Below are 24,453 nucleotides of genomic sequence, written 5' to 3' on the forward strand. Positions count from 1 at the left end.
CACATTTGGTTAAACTGCGGTGTCTCGGGTCGTTTATTTTACAAACGTTTGGAACTGTGCTCAACCTCGGGAAGAGAGATTGATTCATTTCTTCTGAGGGACATCAGAGACGCTCGTGTTTTGCTCTGCTTTTGATTGTCCGTTCAAAACTGTGGTTTCCGGTCATCGTGATTAAAAAGAAAAAAAAAACAATGAGCGTCTCACAGACGTTGGATCACAGGACACCTATTTTTTGTTTTTTTTTCAGGTAGCACACTCTCTATGGCGTTGATGACCACCCTTTTGGCCTCATGATGGTTTCAATTTTTCACCACCTGAGATTCCATCACATGGCTAAAATGAGAACACTAAAACTCCAGATTGGCAATTCGCACAAGAGGCTACGTAAGACAATCCTTCCCCAAGGTTCGAAATGGGATAAATAAAGCAATAACTACCACATCAGTTTGGGTGGGTGCTGCCACCTATCTATAAATCAGTTGTGTGAAAAAAAAAAAAACAAACAAACAAACAAAAAGTTGTAACTTTTGGGCAGTCATGTGTTATTTAAAACAAACATCAAAAATGTGTGATCAATGGTGACATTTTGTTGATTTAATGTAGCTCTAGTTGTTATTCACTTGTATAGTTTTTTTTCACTCTTGGTCTTGCATCTTGGCAGTTGTTGAGTTGGACATAACTTGACTTAATGTTTAGCTGTCTGTTTTGTAAATGTACCAATAGTCACTGTTAACGTTTTTATTGTTTTTTTTTTTTTGTCCGTTGAAAAATTCCCCAAAATATTGTGGTAACTGTCAGTGTATAGCGATATTTTTGAATGTGTTTCTACCGTTTGCTTTCTATAATGCCCTCGCAAGTGGGAAAGGAGAGCCACAAAGATCTCATCATCTCACGTTTCTTCCCCCTGTGTTATGCAATCAATGAAGAGTGTCCCAAAAGAAGTAAAAGGAAAAAAAAAAATTAATCGAGGAAGTGAATGGTTGGCCTAAATGCTATTAAACTGGTGACTACTTATAGTTTAGACTTTTAGAGCACTTTTTTTGCTAGCGCAGCACATAACATCTTTCCAGGCTGGCTATTTTGAGTGTTAAGCTGCAAAGATACAGAGTTGCTCAAAACACACGGTGTGAATTGCACACTGGAGTATGATCGCATTTCCTGCGATGTGCCAATAACAAACAACAGGGCACTGCTTCCAGTGCGCTTGGAAGACTGGAGTGTGTGTCTTAAGAGAGCAACGCACGGCGCTGAAAACATAACCACGGCAATAATGTTAACAAGCTTGCGAGCAATCCCTCCGCAGTATACCGGCGAAGTGACGAAATAAGGAGACAAGCTAAATCGGAAACGTACCGAGGGGCCCGTGATGTGCGTCCGTCGTGTCCGCATCAGTGCGAAAGTGGCTGACGCTTGTAATGAGCCCCGTCTGTTTTCTTAATTAGCCCGAAATGAGTCGCCCTCAGCCGACACCTGCCGCGTCCTCCTCCGCGACGAGCTCGACTTCAGCGTTATTCCCCATGAAATAAACCTGAAATGACACTTGGATGAAGGCCTCGGTGCTCTGGGTCAAATCTGACAACAGGTGGCCATGACTCTTCATCATTTGTGGAGAGTAGTATTTTTCCATCGACAGTGGTAGCTCTACTTACGAACGTCTCTTCATACGAAATGTTCAAGTTCCTCCGATATCTGAACGCACCTAACCTCGAGTAAGAGACGGTGATGAAGTCGGGGAAAATCCATGAGCACATAGACACGCCATCAAGGACAGAGGGGTGGAAAGTAGCACCGAGGAGAGACGGAGGGATGAAAGGACGACGGGATGGAGGAGGAAGGTGATCCACGCCGCCTGTGAGCCTGCCATCTGTGTCGAGACTGTTTATGCAACAAGCCGCTGCTCAACACAGCAGCACCTTGCAGAGGACATCGAAGGCCCAAGACAAAACATCTGCAAGGAGTGACGGTGAAAAAAAAAAAAACATGGACGGATGCCCATTCGTCCATCCATTTCTTTTATAGCTCCTATCCTGTACGTAGTGGTGAGCTGGAGCCAGCTGACTTTGCGTACGAGGCATCCGCTCCCTCGGTGCAGGACTCGGGGGAAGGTGGGTGCCTCATAAATGATCGGCGAAAGCGTCCCGCTCGTGTGTGAGTCTAATTTTGCACCGAACTGAGGTAAATAAACTTCCACGACATACAATGCACGAGTTGCGATTTATACTGAGGGTGCGTCAGCCGGCTTGTGATGTCACTGGCTCAATGTAGGGCGTGGCTTGTCATTTGAGGCAAAAGTAAACAACATCCTGTAAAATATGGACCAAAAATATGGACACGCGAAATGAAATGTAACGTTGAGATTTTGCAAGATTTTTTTGATGTGTTACCCTTTTGAGGACAAACTATCTTTGACTTCTGATTCCGAAACTCGAAAGCCATCAATTTTTGTGCCCATGTAATAATATAAGGAGACGATTAAACATTTATTTGATTTCACCGTCATAACGGCCCAATGCGGGAAGCCGTTAACTAAAAAAATGAGTGTGACACCCCTGGTGTAATATGGCAACCCTTGTCCCTGGGATTAATTAAAAAAAAAAATGCTCCTCAAAATTATTAAATTTCGGGAAAAAAAAAACAGTTATATTGAGCCTTGTGGATTGATTAATATAAAGAGTGGATGTCAGAGTCCGTTAACAAAAAAAAAAATGAATGTGACACCCCTGGTTTAAGACAACCCTTGTCCCTGGGATTAACCTGAAAAAAAGCTCCTCAAAATTACTAAATTGCTTAAAAAATAAATAAAACATTATATTGAGCCTTGTAGATTGAAAAAATATATGGAGTAGATGTCAGAGTCATGTGACTAAGTCACCTCGTGAAAACAATCTTTGTTGTGGAGAAACAAAAAAGGAGGTTACGCAGGTATCTATCTGTTTTGTCGTTTGAATCCCAACCAAGCACAAAAGTACACCCGGCAGTCTGAGGAAGGGAAAAAAAATATAGGCAGGACAAGACAGAAGCAAGTGAAGTGCTGTCACACATAGCGAAGCTCATGAGGGAGGAGGGAGGACGATGAGCGAGCGAGGCAGAGCCTGCGGGAGAGTGACCACAGAGACAGATATTAGTGCGGGCTGACAGGGCTGTCGTGTCTTGGCAGTGCCGGCTCCACTCCGGAGACGTCTTCCGCAGACACAGACTCTCCTTCACAAGCAGCACAGAAAAGACCCGAGTGTCCGCAGAGAGACGCGCCGGTGGCAGGGAAAGTCTGCGTCAAATATATTTCTACCACCGAAGTCGCGAGAAAGATGAATTGAACTCAAACTATTAAAAAAAAAAAAAAAAAAGTTTGCTAATGCCACTTAGTTTGGTTTTCACAATTAATTTATGACCTGTGCTTAGACAAGGGGAACTGTTTGGATTGCTGTTTGTTGCAAATTCTTAGAAAAAAAGAAAAAAAAAAAAGAACCAGTGATTAGACCGGCCATTTCTCAACTGTTAAAAGCGCCTCGTTCTTGGCTGTGATTGGGCTGGTGACATGGTGCGAATGATGGAAGAGCGAGGGTGAGAGAAAAAAAATATATACAACTGAGGCTCCCGTGGCTCTTTCTGGATTTGGCAGTTTCGAAAAAGTGGGTTTCGTTACAACCCTTTTTGTCTGAATTAGTGTTGGATGATGCTGACTGCAAAAGGAGCACTGTAAATATCATTCATTCATTTTCTGATCCGCTTTATCCTCACAAGGGTCGCGGCGGTGCTGGATCCTATCCCAGCTGTCTTCGGGCAGTAGGCGGGGAACACCCTGAACCGGTTGCCAGCCAATCGCAGGGCACACAGAGACGAACAACCATCCGCGCTCACACTCACACCTAGGGACAATGTAGAGTGTTCAATCAGCCTGCCACGCATGTTTTTGAAATGTGGGAGGAAACCGGAGTACCCGGAGAAAACCCACAAGGCACGGGGAGAACATGCAAACTCCACACAGGATGACTGGAGCCCTGGATCGAACCCACGACCTCTGCATTGTGAGGTCAACACGCTAACCACGCGATCATTGGGCCACCCGCAAACAAACCCATTTTTATTATTTATCACTCAATGACAACTGCTAACAGAATCGATGAGGAATATGATTGACAAACAATATCGATAATGGAATCAGAATCGTTCAATTCTGATCAATTGCCATCCCTCACTCGTCAATCACAGGGCGCATAGCCATGAGAACTGAACCCACACTGCCCGCAGGAAAGTCAGGCGAGTGAAACACGATACCACCAGTGACATGCACCCAAAAAAAAAAAAAAAAAGTCCAATCTATTTGAATAGGGCACTTCAAGCTTGAGCTGAACCGAGGCCGCGTCCATTGTGACGCGACATCAAAACCACGGCACTATTTGTTTATCCCACAATCAGCCAAATTGGAATCCAAACAAGATGGCTGGCAGAGAGATGAAAAGATGACGCGCGGAGAAAATGATGCGGACGCGACCGGAGCAAACTATGCGAATCATGCGTCGGAACTGGCAGCTTTCGCCTGGCTCTTGAGTGGAAAAACCAGAGCGGACTAGGCCGGATGCCCGCTCTGCCACCCATGCAGGGCAGTGGACCAATGGGGATCCACTTGTTGACGGTCACTCTCTATTTTGACTTGTTTGTGCCAACTTGGAAGGGTGTGGATGCTCAACATGGGAGGCGGACGACAATAAATGACGCTTGAGATTGGTTGGAAAATTGTGGGGGAGCACAGAGCAGAAGTATCAAAGAGGAGTGCAACAGTCACTGTTGAAAGGGATTTTCATCAATCATTCTTACGAATGGCATTTGAGTTCGAGGCAGGAGACGACCTGCTGGATTTTGATGGCCTGCTGCGTCCAGGTGGCAAGCGTCAAGTACGAGTTGGTCTGCACGAGCGGCACAACGTGCAGTGAGTAAGTGTAACAAAATCTGTGGAATTCTTTTTTTTTTTTTCAATTTTGGGACCGCTGCGGTGTTTGAAAAGCAAGCAGCCCGTGTCACAATCTATATCAATACCCTTTATTCTTCTGCCGTTTCTTTGAGCAAGAAATCCACACAAATGAGCCATAAAAGATGAGTCTCAACCCGACTCGGTTCGGCATTTTTAATTTACAGAATTCCGTATTAGCAGGGCGAGGCACTTGCCAGAAAACCACGGGAAAAATTCCAATTGGAATGAAGGTGGAGCCGTGTGAGAATCAGCAACATTAGTGCCTTTTTCCAAGCCTCGCTTTGAGTGAAATAGTAAAAAAAATCAAAAAAGAAAGAAAAAAAGAAAAATAGCTTTAACATTAGCACGTGTTGTGCTGGCTTGAGTGAAGCTCGTTAAGTGTGAGCTCTCAGAAAATTCTTTCAAAGAACTGAATTTGTCACCGTCGACACAATATTTCCTCCATTCGCACCACATTTTGTAGTCACAAGCGTCTTCGTTCAGAAAAAAACAGTTTTATGTTGCAAAAATCGTATTTTCTCCCTTTTATTTGACTTGAAGCGAGGCAAAGTAAAAAATAAATAAAAATCAAAAAACAGCTCCATTGGCGATAATGTATTTTTCTGAGGTTTCTTCAAAATTTACTGGATTTTGAATATGCTCAAATGATGTCATTTTTCATCCAATTTAAAAATGAGGACATGCTCGCGTTCCCCAAACCCTTGCCGCTCTAACTAGGCCTTTGTGGAATCAGTATCCATCCATTTTCCGATCCGCTTTATCCTCACAAGCATCGCGGGGCATGCTGGAGCCTACCCCAGCTGTCTTCAGGCAGTAGGCGGGGGGCACCCTGAACCGGTTGGCAGCCAATCGCAGGGCACACACAACCAGACGAACAACCATCCGCGCTCACATTCACACTTCGGGACAAATTAGGGTGTATCATAAACCTGTAATGCATGTTTTAGGAATGTGGGAGGAACCCGGAATACCCGGAGAAAAGCCACGCAGGCACGGGGAGAACATGCAAACCCCACACAGGAAGGCCGGAGCTGGGATTGAACCCACGACCTCTGCACTGTGAGGTCGACGCGCTAACCACTCGCTCAGCGGGCTGCCGCGGCATCAGTATCCTTAACCGTTAAATCGTGAGAGCACGAGGGATGGTATGAGACTTTTATCCCTGGGGTGGTCGGGTTGCTCAAGTGTTGGCCAAGGTTATCGTGTGTATGTGGTGGTGGTGGGGGCGGGGGGCATACTTTATACTTTATTCAGCGGCCTTTGCGCTTGTGATTTTTAAAGGCTACTCTCTGCTTAGACCGCTGACTTTATGACTGCGGCCGATCCGCAGTCGGAAGCAGAACGTCAGGATGGATTAGAATCAACCTTTGCTTCACTGCGCTGTGCGTGCGTGCGTGCACGTCGGCGCGCACGGCACCCGCTCATTTGATCAACATACAATGTTCAACATAAACGACTACAGTGAAAAGCATGCGTTCATTCCATTTCTTTTCAATGAATATTCGACTCACTGACTTTGAATCATTGAAATCATTTGGAGATGAAAATATCGATTCCAAAAACTGAAGCCAAGGTTGGCGAACAAATCTGTTGGGGAACAGTCATGTATGTTAACCGGCGTATCGAGCAAACGAAGGAAGAGAGGAGGCCATTTATATTTCAGGGCAGACGGAAAGTAAACTCACTGGAGAGAGCAAAAAGGAGTTATGATAACTCCCACCCAGGGGGAGGCTGTGATCCTGGAGCTGGAGAAGGCAGGCAAGCAGCTTTATGGGGGCTGAGGGAAAGCGTCCTCATCTGAAAGCGGCCGAGGTCAAGCGGCGCTCATGGCTGGGACGAGCAGATAGGGACGTTTGGGAAAGGGAACAAAGGCGGGGAAAAAGTTTCGGCGGCGAACCAGGTGGCTCACTTCATTTCGCAACTCTATTAACATGACTAAATGTCAGAAAGAAACAACAGGGAAAACTCAAATGTAAACTTTTTTTTTTTTTTTTTTGCGCTCTGGGTTTTGCAGCCAAAGCCGTAACCGCGAGCACCGTGATTCAAAGTCAGGCGTCAAAGGCCTCCGTTTAAGATGGAAAACCACAAAGAATAAAAGCTGATGAGTCTGGGTTTTTTTTTTTTTGCTTGAAAAAAAAGGGATAGTTGAAGTGGCTGCTGGAAACAATTGTTGGTTGAAGAAGGATATGTGACCATCTGAGCAATAGAAGCACGAAAATGAATCATAAAAGTGATGCCATTAAATTGCCATCATGCAATCTGTGGGCTTTACAGTTTCCAACAAGATAGATAAGTTATAGTCCAATTAAATGGGACGAAGCTTTCCAAATTGCAGAGAAGAATCCTCTGCATATTTGTGGTTTATAATTTGCAAATTCACCTCTACCGTGTTTTTTTTTTTTTTTCCTGTCTTTATACAAACACGTCAAGGAAGCGTGTTGAAATCATACGTCTCGACCGACAGACGAGCTTTGCGTGTTGGGAAGGAGCTAATTTTAGGCCGTGTTGTTCGTGGAAGTGACAGAGTGTCTTCACCACATGCATGTACACGCACACTTGGCATTTATTTGGAAGGGGAATTTTGTAAGATGAGTTTGAAATGGTAGTAAACTCTTTTGGGTTCGTAGTTTGCGTGTGTATATTTACGGTTATTTGCTGGTGATAGGAATCGAACCTTGCTGCTTGTATATCCAGAGTGGACATTTTTTTTTTTGTGTGTGTGATATAACCCAAATAATTTTGAGCAGTTCTAGTAGGCTTTCCCTGGCATTGTTTTGCGTTCTAGCAGAAGCTTGAAGGTTTTCTGCTAACACCGAATTCTCTTTTGAGCTGTTCAGAATTCCTTTCAGTCTGCTAAAACTGCAGCGGCACTTGATTTTTTTTTTTTCCCCCTCATCAATTGGATTGTTGTTGGGCACATTCATGGTAGAAAAAGTTTTGAAATGACTCATCTTGGTCTGAATATAAGATAGCACAAAAAAAAAAAATTACATTTGTGTTTTGACTTTTCATTTGCAATACAATAAGATGCAACAATGATGCATTAAAAAATATATAATAACTTTGCTGATAAATAATAATGCTCGCTTTTGAGACAATCAGAGAGGTATCCATTTCCTGATCTATTTATTATTGTTCTTGTTTTGTTCCCGCAAGTCATGTTTGGTTGTCCGCTTTCACACAAAAGGGCAAAGTACACACACTTGAGCTGCAGCATTTAGACCACTGCAGACTGCATCAAAGCAGAGGCTTATTATATACGACAGAATGTTGGAATACGGCTCCTGTGTTTCTCATTAAATTATGCGAGTGCACCTAATGCGCTAGCCTGGGACAAAAGAAGGCACCGTGGCTTCAATTTGCGGACAACAAAGGACAACACGGCAGACTCCCGAACAACTGAACATCCCAAGTCTCAATGGCAAAGTGTTGCCCAGCGAGTATATGGCGCGCATAGGTCAGGTGCACAAATACAGCGGGCAGTGATTATCGCGCAACTTCAACCACAAAATCCAACCAATTCACCGAATCCGCCCCCCCCCGCCCCCCTGTCCCATCCTCCCAAACTCAGCTTCCATACAGACACTCAAATTGTGCGCCGTGTTCACCTTGTGGACTTGGGCTTACTTTGAAATGCAAATGTGCGCCCATGACCGCGCTCAAGCAGCACTCCAAAAGCTCGGCACTCTGAAGGAACACGGAGGAGGACTTTAAATTGGAGGAGGCATCCAATTTTCTCACAGTCAAAATGGAGACAGCGTTAGCACTGCTTTCTCATTTGTATCCATTTAGCCAGGAACACAAAAAGACACTGCCCGCATGGTGGATTAGAAACATTCCAGCAACCACATGGACAAATATATTGGAAAACGTGGCCGTTACACCAAGACTAATCCAGCCTCGGGGTGAGCATAGCTATCAACTGACTTATCAGATATTTGTCTGACTAAAGCCCTTTTCGTACTTTCTGTTCTACACCAAACACGAAGGAGACAATATTCCTAATTAGCTGCTCTGTCAAGAACAGAATTCGAGTACTTTAGTTTGCCTTCTCATCATCGCAGCTCAGACGAGCAGAACTCACCCGAGATTCTCTCACCGCTTCGTCTCCACATCATTCTGTGAGTGAAGCTCGCTGTTGTCTCCGCTTGTCCATCTGTCCTGCATGCTGTGATGCTCCCACTGGCTACTGCAGGTGTTTGGGGAGGGGGGTTAAAAAAAGGCATTCGTGATTTAAGTGAATGAGGGCATGCAGATACTGATTACAGTGGTGATGGCCACCTGGGGACAATGTAACACAGACATATTTGGATATGCACGGAAACAGTCAAAGCTTCTGAGTCAGCTGCAGTCATAGTGGTCGTTCTTTGGAGGGATAAAGAATATATGCCTGTGAGTATTGTTACATTGTCTGTTTACATGTGCATCATCCACCATTTGTGTGCAAACAGCCATCGCATCACTGACACCATTCGTGAACCACTCTATGACATTTTTAAGACTAAGATTTTCAGACTTTACCAAGGCAAAGGCTTGTGATTTTTTACAAGACACAATGTGTAATTGCCCATGTTTAGTTTGAAGGTAAACTGGTCGAGACTCATCTACCATTATTGTTACTCGTTGTCATATGCCACCACGGAGTTTGTTTCTGAAATTTTTGCTCACAAACAAAAGCAAAACAAAAAAAGACGAAAACAGTTAATTTTCTGAAAACCTCATAAGTCAGGCACCACTGTATTTGGAAAGTCTAATGATCCAAATGTGAGTTTGAACACTCACCTCTTTGCACGAGATGAGGGTCAGGAAATGCATCCATCCATCCATCCATCCATTTTCTGAACCGCTTTATCCTCACAAGGGTCACGGAGCATGCTGGAGCCTATTCCAGCTGTCTTCGGGAAGTAGGCGGGGCACACCCTGAACCGGTTGCCAGCCAATCGCAGGGCACACACAGACGAACAACCATTCGCAGTCACACTTACACATAGGGACAATTTTGAGTGTTCAATCAGCCTGCCACACATGTTTATGGAATGTGGGAGGAAACCGGAGTACCCGGAGAAAACCCACGCAGGCACGGGGAAAACATGGAAACTCCACATGGGAAGGCCGCAGCTGGGATCGAACCCATGACATCTGCACTGTGAGGTCGACGCACTAACCACTCGCCCACCGGGCTGCCCGGGTCAGGAAATGGAAAGTTGAATTAGTGAGTAGGAAATTGGTGGAGGTAAATTGTCATAATCCAAATTGTACTCATTCAAAAAAAAAAAAAAAAAAAAAAACACACACCCTATCACATCCACACATCTACCAGAACTTCCATTTGCTTACAGTAATGGGAAATAACCAACCTTCATGAAAAAACAGCTTGACGTCCACATCGGATTATACGCTCTTCGTTGCAAAATGACTTTCAAATTGCACTATGAATTTGATTTCCTTTTAATGCTTGACTGCCTTTTTTTTCTCCGATGACAAGTGATGTCCTATTCACAGTCCAACACACACAAATGAACAGAATGGAACACCTGCTTAAAAAATGGTTTTATTGACAAAACATCTGAAATTACATTTTTACAACAGATCAGCTACGAAAATATGGCACACAATCGCATTTCTTTCTTGAATGAAGACGAAAAGGTGTGTTGGATTCTTGTTTTTCTTACAAATCTACTCTAAGCTGTCAGCAAGACACTATTTAAGTGTGTGTGTGTGTGTGTGTGTGTGTGTGTGTGTGTGTGTGTGTGTGTGTGTGTGTGTGTGTGTGATTGTGGTTTACAATGATCAAGTCAGGGAATCCAGTTGGCCTTGCACAATTTCAAGCTGTAAGAAAGACGAGGTTGAGTAAGGGAGCGCTGGCATGCGTCTCTCTCACACACACACACACACACACACACACACACACACACACACACACACACACACACACACACACACAAAATTATACACTGACCTTGTTGTAGAACTCAAGCAGCTCCTGGTGGTTCAACTCAACAAAAACATTTTCCCCAACCTTGGGAGAGAGAGAAAAGACACAAAGAGGGCACTCAACCAAAAGATATTAATAAGTCTTACATTTGGACGATTTTCGGCGGTCTTCTGGCGCTTTCCAAAAAAAACCCTCATTTAATATTACTGCGCTTTGGTCAGCATGCACTCGCCTCCAACTCGTCATCCATCAGCGTGATGAAAAATACACGGAGAGCAGAGCCAAGCCATTGCATTTGCACATCGTTTCTGCCGCGGGTTAAAAATATCGGAGGCACTTAAAGTCGCGCCTGTGGAAAAAGTGAGCTTTTTAAAGTGGATATAAAAAGTCTACACACCCCTGTTCAAAAAGTTTTTTTTTTTGTGATACATACAAATTGAGACCGTGATAAATCATTTAAAAACATTTTTCAGCATTAATATGACCTACGACCTGCACAACTCAATTGAAAAATGTGAAAGATTTGAGAGAGGTGAAGTAAAAATAAACAACTGAAATAATGTGATTGCACAAGTGCGCACACCCGCTTATGAATGGGGATGTGGTTTGGAAATGAGTTATTGAGAAAAAACAATTTCTATGAAAAAATTTATTTCGACCTCAGTTTCCCCCCCCCCCCTTTGGCTTTACAACAGGAGTGTGTAGACTTTTTCGATCAACTGGCAATGCTGTTCGGGTTAAATTTGACCCGTTTTGACATTTGACAGAAATAATAAATATAATAGATACTTTTTTTTTTCTCTCTGAAATTTGATCAATTTCCAAAGTGACCCAAATACACAAAGAACACGTGGAAATTAAAAAAATATATAACTACAAATTTAACTGCAACTACAGCGGTGTACATTCTGTTTCTGGGTCAGATTTGACCCATTTCCACTAAAGTGGATTTTAAATGTACTAAAGTGTGTGAAATGAAGGAAATAGGAAAGTAATGGTGAGAAAGCTGAAATAATGAAACTATCCACGCCAAAAATGTGTGTATTTTTATGGCTCAGTGTCCAAGAGGTTGCTTGAAAAAGTCCCGAGAACTGTCTGTGTTCCCGCGTTGTTCCAGGTTCCCACAGAAACATTTACTTCTTGGTGTTTGAAGGGTCATGGGGAAGTTTTATAACAGTGAAAGAATATCGCTGTCATGGCTGTTATCGTCACAAGTCTCACATAAAATTGAACGTTAAATTCTTTGATTGATGTTTTTATCTGCAACGTGGATTGATGATTAAATGTGCACTTGTTAATTTCTGTAAGGCTATTGATACATTTTGAAAAGATCTGTTGTTCATAATTTGAGAGAGACAATTATGAAGAGAATTTTCTGAGCATGTGAAATAAACAAATAAACAAAATGGGGTTTTTTTGTTTGTTTTGTTCCTTGCCCCAAGCGAGACCTGTTTTCCTGCAGGTTTTTTGTTTGTTTTGTTTCCAAAAAGCATGTTCCTTGCCCCAAGCGAGACCTGTTTTCCTGCAGTGACGCACACGCACACACACACACACACACACACACACACACACACACACATATATAAACACAGACGGAGCCTTCCTTAATGGAGGTAACTAAGGGCGACCATCAGTGAGGTGTCATCATCACACCATCAGAATTGAAGGCTGAGCAAAAAGTCCACCATCTGGAATGTCGTAAATGTGACACGCTCTTTCTCGTTCTTGTCAAAGGAGCTTTGAAAGATGTGAATGGTATAGTTCAGATCGTGAGGGGCCGTCTTGAAGCCAAAGTGCACCCTGTGTCATCCTAAGTATCATCGATAAAAGCAACAAAATAGTGGCAAGACACCAAGACTGGAGGAGAAAAAAAAACACACACGCAAAGGAAAAATTGCTTCAAGTCAGAAAAAGCCTACACATCAGTTGCCAGTACTTGTAGTTTGCAAGCTTGGAGACCAAACACAACTTCCAGGCTTGAAACTAAGTGACTGTCTAGGTGGGTGGTTGGGTGCTGGGAGATGCAATGTAACAGCAAATAAATGGCAGAGATATTAATTAGAGGCAATGTCAAAAGTTCATAAAGGAGTGTGCATGGGGGAGAAAACGTTATCTCTTTATCAAAGCCCCCCAAAGACACTCGAGGCTGCACAGCAGAGGGAGAATGTAGGACATGGTTGAATTAAGCGATTGCAGAGGGAGCGCCGCAAGGACAGCCTCTGCAACGCGACGTATTAATTTGTTGTGCCGCTGTGTATGACTCGACTCGGAAAAATGACATCGCTGGGGCTGCGCGAGCGGTGCTATTGATTTCTATTGATTTTTATTTTTATTTCACATGATGAAGAGGGAGCCACCTATTTGGGTTAATGTGAAAAAAAAGATGACATGCGGCTCATCGCAAATGAGATCTGAAAAAAAATCTGACACACCAAAAGAAAGAGGAGTTGCAGGATAACAGTCTGGCAAGACTGCCCAGGCACTGCCGGCCGGGTGTGCGTACAGAAAGTGTTGTCTTTGGCAGATACAGCACACACACAAGCGTGTGTGTTTGTCTCATCGCGTTGTTCCTCAAGGCCCGGGATTTTGCCAAGGAGGGAGGCAACGAGGCGCTGACAGATCTAGGCTAACACTAATGGGGATAGGGCGCGTCATGCTCATCATCGCAGCCTTCAACTACCAGTTACACACTCGCACACGTCACATTGCACTCCGCTGATTTTTGGGAGAGCCGCACTATACGATTATACAGTAGAACGTCTTAAGTCAAACTTGCCTGCAGTCGTGCAATTGCAAAATTTTTAAGTACCGTATTTTCCACACTATACGGCGCTTCGGAGCATAAGGGGCATTTTTTAAAACTGTTTTCATATGTAAGGCGCACCGCATTACAAGGTGAACAGACTAGAAGCCACAATAGTGGCTGCGGTTGCGCTATGCATCCACTAGATGGAGCTACGCTAAAGGGAATACAATACAATATAGCTTTGTTTATACAGAACTTTTAAAATGCGACATCCAATAAATCAGAATACTGATTGATAGAGAAGGCGAATCCGATTATAAGGCACATTGTCACCTTTTGAGAAAATTAAATGCTTTTCGGAGCGCCTTATAGTGCGGAAAATAGGGTGTACTTTATAAGAATTTAACGAGGGAAGCACAGTGGCCTGGAATTTAGGACGTCTGTTTCATATTTTTGAGGTTCTGGATTCGAATCCTGGCTTCAGCCTTCCTGGGTGGAGTTTCCATGCTCATCCTGTGCTTTTGTGGAATTTGTACGGGTACTTGGGTTTGATCCCACATTCCACCAACTTACACTTTCCCTCAATATTGTTATTGCGATTTAGCATACGATTATTTTTTGCAAGGTGATATTTTCCTGTGATATTTTTTTAACAACAACATGCAATAAATTAATCTGTAATACATCAGATTTATTACACATAGATGTTTTGGTTTTACAGGTTAAGCGTAAGCTAAAATAAAGGCAAATACATTAAAACGAAGACAGTTTCTCTACTTCAACTTACTTCACACTTTGGAGTCTTTTACTCTTTATTTCCTATTAATTCTGACCCCCCCCACCCCAAAAAAAAATTATTAATTACATTCAAAGAAATTTGAGGTGACCAAAATCCCAAAACGGTCCCCCTGTAATTACCCTTACCCACACAACTCGTCTTAACCCTCATTAACATTTCAAACTCAATCAATACTTGACAATGTGTGGCAAATCTCTGCAATCTGTCCTTATAAATGCGGCACGAAGCAAATGCAATGTCAAAACAAATCATCATCAATTTGTCATGTAAGCAAATGCATCAAGATGAATCCCACCCTTTGCTGAAGTGAAAGTTGTGTGGGGACCAACTGATCCCTGCGAACTGGAAGGATGGAGAAACCAAAAAGCAGAAAAAAGACAGGATGATCATCATTAATTCACTTGGATCCGGTGTTCCGAACGCGCCGCAAAGTCGGGGGATATCATTTGTATGTAGGTTACATGCTGAGGGAATCCCAACATATTAGAGAGCAGAAACTAACAGGAGCAAAAACAAACTTTCAAAAAGAAGGAAGACATTTTGACAATTTCATGATTCCGAGACAACATCCAACAACACGGTCTGTTGTGGTTCACGGCACAAACAGAATCAATGTTTTATAAGCAAGTGTTTTCGGCGCTATGCTCTGGATGATTCGGTAAGCCCGTGTTGGTACCTCGAAATCAGTAGGGAGTATCGGGGCTGTTGGGTCACTCCATTAAACGCAAAAAAAAACAGACAGAGTGGACACAAAGCAACATTCATTCAGCTGAGCAGCGCCTGGTGTCAACGTGTGAGATATGTTTGCGGGAACATATTTTGAAAATGGACATTTTTGAAGCGCTTGGTGCATCGAACATTTTAGGTGATACGTGATGGAAAAAAACATTGGACGGTGTTGACTTTTGCTTGGAGGAGACATCTTAACAGTGAAAGAGATGAAAGAATGGGAAGGTGAGCGACCTTTCTACTGTCAACAGTTTCACGCCCTTAAGACACCCTTTTCCCTTTCCTGGCAGCTTTGAACCAGAACGCATTTATCTTTCTATGACTGCATTGTATACACACAAGTTGAGCCCCCCACCCCCAAGAACTGAAATGAGCCAAAATAAAATCTGTTTGATTAGCAACGAGGTCCCTGATTCTTCTGGCTGTGTTTGAGACAAGTTGCTGCATTGTTTTTTGTGGGTTTTTTTTGGGGGGGGGGGCTTTTTTATAGATATCAGTCCACAATCTGAATTTTCAATGACTTTCTGAGTCAACACTGCGGGCAGCAGCTATATTTTGGGATTGTTTGGTGTGATGTATCCCTTGACCTTCGAGGTCTGAACCAGCCTGAAAAACCGCCAGCAGGGGTTGTGGCTGAATGGACCCACAAAAAAAAAAAACGGTGCCCTCATCATCAGTGCTATGCTGGAGCCACGACAAAGTGACAGACACTGAACCTCAAAACGTCAGCCATTCTCTGAAAGCCTGTCGACAATAACAAATGACGGCTGTCAAAGCCAAACACAAGCAAGTGTCAATCAACTTCCGTATTTAAAAGCCTGAATCAGCCAGCGCGGATGCAAGCACAACAAAAACTGGATTCAAGTTTGAAAACCAATATTCAAGTGAAGATTTCGCCAAACTTATCGACGTATGATATTAGTCGACGCGATGAGGTACATCTCTCAAATAACCTCATTAGAGAAAAACATCTGGGAATAAATTGGCTTTGAACATTCCAATGCTGAGAAATCTTCATCCCTCTTCGAGTTTTCGTTTTCTTTCTGACAAGCCCTTTGATGCCTGTCTAAACTCAAACACAACAGGAAGCAAACTAAAGTTGAGAAGCTTAGAAGGGGGGAAAATTGGAAGCCGCTGTACATCAGGGGAGACCGAAAGAATTTTGGTAACAATGGGAAGAAAAAAGAAAAAGGACAAAACATAAACATTGGATTTGTTGCATGAGAGACAGCACGAGCTGGGTCAAGGCAGACAGTTTCTCGGCCTGACAAATTGATCAGGAATAGGCCAACTAGAGGTGCAAAATTTAATCAATCGATCGCCAAGTTATGCACAAAACCAGTAACGGAATCCTAATTAATTTATTTTTGTGCCTTTCATGCACTCTCAATTTGAAATAATGTCCTGTTTTAAATGAAAGGGCTGAAAATTAAAACGTTATTAAAAAAAAAAAATCTGATTAATCGAATAATCGACAAAAAATGTCAACAGAATAATTGATTAATAAAATAATTGTTAGTGACAGTTGTGAAGCCACATTTTAAGACTAAATTCTAATCCCCTCACATTCAAATGATACTCTCCGTAGTCTGTCCAAAGAACTGAAGAACCAAACTGCCAGATTTTGCTGAGTTAAAACATGATGACAGTAAAGTAAAAGTAGTCAAAAAAATAAATGCCCAAATGGCAAAAAATTAAAATAAAACATCAACAAAAAAATAAATAAATAAACAGTAAAACTTCAGCCTTGACACGTTTTGAACTATTTATTAGTGATTGTTTTTTGTTGTTTTGTTTTCCCCACCCCAAAGGTCCAAAGGCTCTGATTTCAGGCCATCAACGTGGACTTTGAGATACTAATCACATTCGTTGGCCTATACACTGAAAAGTTCCAAATTTAACATTGACCAAGTCATTTCCAAATTTAAGGATCCTCAAAAATCCTCTGAGGCTCACCAAAACCTTCAATGACACCTTTTAATCAACACACCAGGATAGGATTAAAATTTGCCACATACATAATATGCGGCAACTATTATTATGATCTGTTTATGGGCAGCTGGGAAAGATGTGTTACACTATGCAAATAAGACCTGACCTCTGTTCTGCTAATGAACAACCAAAGCAAAATCACAGATGACCATGAACAAATGTCATGTTCTGGACTATATCCACATCTATCTAATTATCTCTCTACACACAAAGACACATTCAGTTTAAGTCCCTCTTAGCCAATGGGATGCCAGGATGATGCTCGGTAATAGCCAATGGCAGAAGAGCTATAAGTATGTTGCGTTCCGGAAACTCGGAGCTGCGAGTAGCAGTCCATACTGTATTTTTACCTTTCGTATCTTGAAATTTCTTTCGTAACAAGAGGCAATATTTTCCTGTTGAAGCATTTCGTAACTTGAAAATTTCATATGAAGAGACGTTCGTAAGTAGAAGTCCCACTGTATTGCCATTGCACCTTCATACACACAATTAAGCTCAAGCTCTGTCTCTCTCTCTCTCTCTCTCTCTCTCTCTCTCTCTCTCTCTCTCTCTCACCCCCACACACACACACACACACACACACACACACACGCACACACACACACACACACACACACACACACACACACACACACACACACACACACACAATGACCTGCAATGACTGACTGCCCGTGACCTCCCTCCTGTCACACACGAGATGCCGCTTCACAATAACTGCCTGCTGGCTGCACTAACATGATGGGAGATCTTTTTTGACTCCAAGGTGGTTCTGGCTCGCTATATACCTTCTCTATTCTCACCACCAATCACAAGGAACGCACTCTCGCTTTATTGCATTCCTTTATCGCTGCAGCGTTGCCTCATCTCATGCATTAAGTGACGGGTTGTTTTAACAGGCCATCATTGAGCTGTCCATCCATAACACAGCTGTGAGCTGACACTTAGTTAGGCAGGAGCTCTGGCTGCAGAACCACCCTCCTTTGCCTTGCTGCGTATTCCCGAGTGAATACAGCGAACCAATTAGTGGGAAAAACAGGGCATATGTCCACATGCAGGGGGAGGCAAGAGCACAGAACACAACAACAAACCCAAAACTGAAACAAGTTGACAGAAGATGAGCACAGATCCCACTAACTGGATGCTGCTATATTGTGAGAGCACAGAATTACTAAAGGAACTGATTATAAAAATGACTCAACCTTCATTAAACACATCACCAGATCAATCGACAACCTTTTCTCAACAGAGATGATTTCTAAGGCTCAGGAGGTAGCAACCAAGTCATAAACAAATCACATCCTCTTTATTTGTCTATTGGGTTTTCTCATCCAGGGATGAGGTCACCTGTGTGCCTTCTGCACGCTTGGAGCGTGTCCACGGTTAGCAGTCATTTGCTTATGCACGCATGTACTATCAAATCACCTCCCAAATTAAAGTCCACCACATCCTCTGTGGAGGTTAGGGACAAAGGAACCCTGACTCGTGTTTCCAGTGAGGTGAACACTATCGCTTCCATCCTGCATCTCGCATGACTGACATCAAAAGTATCGGTTTACACATTAACCACAGATACAACGCATCTTAGTGGATCAATCAGGTGGTGACTACAGCAATTGGTTCGACCTGAAACTCAAATATCAGTGTTACTGAGACATTTGTGGACAATTATTTGTTAGTAATTTGAGGGAAGAGTTAGTGGATAACTGGACAGGTAGATAGATTAGAAACATGTCTGCCTCATAGTTCTGAGGTAAAGGCTGTGTCCTTCTTCTGTCCAGGGTATACTGCACCTTTCATCCAAAGTCAGATAGGATAAGTTCCACAACCCCGATAAAACGCTGAAAATGGATGGATGGACACTTTAGTAATCCCTCTCGGAAAATTAAGCAAGTTTGGTGTGTAAGGTTATGCTCATATCCTAATAGTGCAATTGCCTTAGACATTTCTTTTGAAATGTTTGCGTAAATTTAGTAAAACAACAAACTCAACAAACAAGAAGAATATGTACCGTATTTTCCGCACTATAAGGCGCTCCTAAAAGCATTACATTTTCTCAAAAGGCGACAGTGCGCTTTATACTCCGATGCGCCTTATATATGGACCTATATCCTCATTTCTTGGACGTAGTATTTTAAATGTTCTGTAAAGCGCTTTGTTACGCTAAAGTGGTTGCGAAAGCTCTGTATAAATAAAGCTGTGTTGTATTGTACTCCTTTGGCATAGCTCCATCTAGTGGATGCATAGCGCAACTGCAGCCACTGTTGTGGCTTCTATTCTATGCACCTTATAACGCGGTGCGCCCTATATATGAAAACAGTTTTAAAATAGGCCCTTCATTGAAGGTGCGCCTTATAATCCGAAGCGCCTTATAGTGCGGAAAATACGGTGCCCTGAATCCACACTGACATTTATCAAACACATAGGAGGAAGTCGCCAGACATTGTGATAGTGAATCAATTCAACATCATTCGTTGCACTTATTATATTTGTGCATGCCATATAATGATGTTTCCGTGTCTCGATTCAAATGCGCCTGCTGCACATTTAAAGACTGTAAAGTCACTACATCCAGCATGTACTTGCAAGTTGGCAGAAGTAATGTTGCGTGTCAGTGATCTTGCCTGGGAGCCTTTGGCAGCTCATTAAGTTTCCCGGTTAATGAAATAAAAAAAGAACAATAAGAATCATATGGTCCGACAAAGAGTGCGGTTGTGACACGATGGAGTCTTCACTCTCCATCTTGCACACAGAGATGGCTGTCACTAGGTAGGGCAAGGGTGGGATTTTCACAATGCCTTGTTCCCCTGAATGCATTCAGTGCAGTACAGCAGGACACACACACACACACACACACACACACACACACACACACACACACACACACACACACAAAGACAGGAATTGTCTGCACTCCGTGGGCCACTCTGAACAAGAATGGCAGAAAGACATAAAAGCCAAGGATGCAGATACACACACAGACTGCCTCCAGGCATGCCTGAACAACAGTCAGAGATTTTTTTTTCTCCCGATGGAGAGCAGTGGACACACAGCTAACCCTTTGTGTCCTCCTGGGACCCACAACTAGAAAAAACACAAAGTCACTATTTAGTCAACTAAATAACTCAACTTACAAACGATTGAAATCTGGGATGTTTTGGGGGCATTTTTGTGACATTTTCAGAAGTTATTCATGAACAGCCACCGTGGGCACTCATCAAGCTCGTAAAAGCCACCTAATGTTCTATTATGGAAAGAATTTGATTCCTACATTTGGAATAATTTCATGAAATTTATGCAGTCGGGTCTCCTCAATGTGTTCTTTTGATGGCTGGTAATGTGCAGACGGTGAATAAATTACCATAAGTTCATTAGATCTAGTCTAACCTAATGCATTATGTGATGCTGGATTATACGGAAATCCTGCAACAGTGGCTTTGTGAAGATGAATCTATGAGTGAGTAGTGGAGTTCAAAAATTGGTCAAGAAGGTCAAGGATTGTAATCAACATCCAAATGGTTTGAATTTGTCCCCCCTCCAAATCAAGGCGAGAGAACTGCTTTGTTCCAGGGTCAAACAGACCTTTCAAAAAGATTTTAACCCTTTTATGCACCTTGTAACCTGATAACATGATAAGCTGTCCACTGTTGTAACAGCTGTCCCTAAAAGGGTTAGGACCTAAAGAGACCTAAAGAGGCCTACAGAGGCCTAGAAATAATTATAGTCGCCGGTCTTAGACTCAGTCTTGACTGAGGAAAAAGAAGTGTACTGTAAACCATGCACCTCGCACATCTCTACAACCAGAGATGTGCACAAACGGTATGGGACCAATCAACTCATTTGACGCAGTTGCTTATAGCAACACTCCCAAACCTTTTGTTTATTTTTTTGTACAGTGCATAACTATTTTGTTCTGCCTCCTGTTTATTTTGGGTGTAATTACACTTTGGACCACCAGATGTTGGAGCATTATTTAGTTGGAAAAAAAAAAAATAACAGGAATTATTTTCAGCTCAGTCTAGTCTGAAGCATAAAATGTGTCATAAAAAGCCAAAGAAAAAGCAACGCCCACATACCCACCGTTTGTCCTCTGAGCCATCTACGCTTGCATCCTGCATCAAGTTTTACGCGATTCTCAAGGCATTTACCGTCTATTTTTAATTCGTGGTCGAAAACAAATTAATGAATTTGCAGTTCCATAAACATTACAAACACTAATTTGAGAGCTGTATAATGTGACTTCAAATCCAATTACATAGGAACCCACAAGATCAAATTTGTACAGCAGAACGTGATTAAATCGTAATTTTTACATGCCAGTCTTTCATCATTGCCTCGAATATCTTTAAATTTGATGATCGTCAGATCGCTTTGGACAAGCACTAAGCAAATCTGCCATCTGTGCGGCAGTGAATCAACATCTGAGATGAATAATGACGATGCATCAAAAGCACAACCTTTGTCATGTTTCCTAATCCAAACCTTCATCGCAGTCGCTTTCTTTGTGGATAAAATGCAAAAAATAATGAGCATTTATGCGCACACATGTGATGTGTGTCAGAAAACTTCCATGGCTGGTGTCACAAAACATCTATTTCAAATCCAGACTACAAAATACAAGTTTTCCACTTGCAAGTAATCTCCCTGGAGTCGAAAGCACTTTCCCAGCTTTCTCTTCCAGGCTTTCATGCACACCTGAAAGGATTCTTCTTCCAGGAGCCACCGTAGCGCTGTCGTCAAGGCCCTATTAATTTATTCCGGGTCTTAAAAACGGGTCACACACAGCTTTCTCGGGTGAGTAGCGTGGTGGCGTCTCTATGTCGATGTTCTTCTCGCCCAGGAACTGTCAGATGCTCAGGGCGTTGTGAGTGGGTGCGTTGTCATGGTAATGCCGCAGCATTTCTTTGTAGACGTGTTGGTTGATCATCTGCCCCGCAGTGAAGGGAAAATGCGGCATTTGGTTTTGAAATATCGCTCTTGTCACACCAGTCCTGGAACTTTCTTGACACGCCTTAACACTCAACTCATTGAGGTTAAAGCCACAAGGATATTTTTTTGTTGTTGTTGTTGTTGAAGCCAGCAAGCACTTTAAACTTTCTTGACAAATTCTCGATGACGACTTGCTCTCCCGCGCGTCTAACCTTCAATCACCCACATGGGAAACTTCCCCCCTTCCCCAGGGTTTTATGACAGCTCCTCAAGTTTTTTTCCCCCCCACCCCTTCCTGTGGTCAAAGTTGAATAGAAACAGAGTTCCGGGCTCATCAGAGATCCAGCCAGCATGTCCGCAATGCGTCATTTGACAAATGCAGTTGGGTGAACGTTTGCAAGTGGCTTTACAGGCAACAAGCCTCCACTGATAACTACCTCCATGGGCCTTATGACACAGTTTTCCTCCAGAAACTCTGGAAATATGAACATTATCATTGAAGTACTTTAATAATGTAATGCTCTGCACTTTCTTAATCTTTTATAGGTCCCTGTCAGACAGTGAAATACGGTATGGGATATATTCAGCACTTTTTGACGCAGAACCTTTCGATTTCGTGATGACCCAGCCAATATAGGCCGCTTGAGGAGAAACCGGAATGTTTTAAGTCGCAGTAATGATGCGTGATTTATAATCATCCGTCCATCCATTTTCGACAGCGGTTGTCCTTCTTCGCATTGCAGGTGAACTCGAGCCTATCAGGGCAGGGTACACGCTAGATTGGATGACAGCCAATCATGGGATTTTTGATCAGACAGAATAAAAAATAAATAACTGTAAAATCTCCGTTGGTGTCCCTGGATAGCAATACAGATTACAGGCAGAAAAAAGGCAAAACCCATTAAGCGTTCCCGAGACTGAACGAGCACCCCCATCAACCTAAGCTTGACAATTATTACCACATAATATATTCTAAAATATCTGGCAAATTGCTTTGTTCAACGACTGTTCTACTGACGGGACGGGTTTGAAAATATGTAACAAAAGCCTCCCCTAAGTCTTTAAACCCAAGCAGAACCTTTAAGACAGTGTCAGACAAGGCTCAGGCATGTTTTCATCATCTTAAGGGGAATCATGAGGTTTCAGCCCGCCCAGTAAATGTGAGCTGCAAATCGCAAGAAAAACTACCGCTCTGTCTCCATTTCTCCCATGAGCCCACCTAACTCCCACTCGTATTGCGCGCCCTTAAACTGCAGTCGTACTAGTTTAATCCAAAAATGCCCCTTTTGCAAATTCAAGAAGTGCATTTGAGTTGCTCGCTCGTGTGCATAGACGACGATGTGCAAATCCTGATTTTCAATTAGTTGAGTCTTCACCGCCACCTTCAAAATGGATGCAATCTGCCCTACATCTCAAGTGCTTGCTGTTTATGTACAAACCCTGTTCTGAATGGATGCAATCTGCCCTACATCTCCTCAAGTGCTTGCTGTTTATGTACAAACCCTGTTCTCCCAAGGAAGGATCCTTCACACATATGACTCATTCGGTTGAAGATGAAGATGAGTGCAAATCAAGTGACGGGGGACATGTAGAAGCCAAACCATAAGCAATTAAATTTCAAGCGTGAAGCAAGCGTCAGCCAGTCGGCCGTTACTGAGCACCGGTGCTTCATATCGAGGCCGGGCTGACCTAGACTCACACAAATTAATAATACGATTATGGCTTTCCATATAAATCTTTGGATGGTGATGTCAGTCTTGCGTCATCCATTTCTCACTTTAAGGTGAAACATGGGTGAAATATGATGGAGGGAGCGCATACCAGCAAGTGGAGGCTATCCACACACGACTAAGCCAAATTAGGAGTCACGAGAACACGCACAGACCTTGTACCTGTATGTGAAACACTCCTAATAATTTGTATTTCCATTATTACAAGCAGCCCCTCGCTTGTTGAAGTGAGGGGCCGAAGCATATTTCAAACAGTTTTCTAATTGGTTACGTTGTGGCAGAATTCTTTTTCACACGCAGGCGAATTTTTCCGGAAAACTTAACAGAAAACAGAGCAGGGAGTCTGCATGCCAGTCCGAGCTCTTATTTTAATATATTACTGGCGTTGGGCCGGAACCTCCCATGTCACAAATTGGTAAATGTCATTCTTTTCCACAAGTCGATACGAGTCTATCCACACATGTGGGCTTTGTTTTTACAAATTATTGACCAATATAAAGTGTTGAAAATTGCTTGCAATACTAATGATTGATCAAACATGCAGTATTTGGGGTCTCCTGAAAAGTGCTGGTTTTAGAGGTATGAGGATTCTGTCCGACGCCAAGGATATACCAATCACACTGG

At 42.8% G+C, this 24,453-nt stretch overlaps 1 protein-coding gene across 2 annotated transcripts in view; it reads right to left on the bottom strand.

Moving 5' to 3' along the window:
* Window positions 1-10,500: 10,500 nt before the first annotated feature.
* The window catches only part of commd10 (COMM domain containing 10), a 43,407-nt gene continuing 29,454 nt past the window's right edge, over window positions 10,501-24,453 (bottom strand). Inside the window, exons 7-9 of one of the 2 annotated variants that reach the window (XM_019887726.1) lie at window positions 10,929-10,988; window positions 10,749-10,798; window positions 10,501-10,702 (exon numbers count right to left, since the gene is read on the bottom strand). In XM_019887726.1, coding sequence (XP_019743285.1) covers window positions 10,760-10,798; window positions 10,929-10,988 — 99 coding nt within the window. In that variant the 3' untranslated portion in view covers window positions 10,501-10,702; window positions 10,749-10,759. Of the gene's footprint in view, window positions 10,707-10,748; window positions 10,799-10,928; window positions 10,989-24,453 lie in introns of both variants that reach the window. The other variant, XM_019887720.1, reaches the window with a different exon arrangement.

Source organism: Hippocampus comes, unplaced genomic scaffold (assembly GCF_001891065.2).
Source record: "Hippocampus comes isolate QL1 unplaced genomic scaffold, H_comes_QL1_v1.1 scaffold155, whole genome shotgun sequence".
Lineage (NCBI taxonomy): Eukaryota > Metazoa > Chordata > Actinopteri > Syngnathiformes > Syngnathidae > Hippocampus > Hippocampus comes.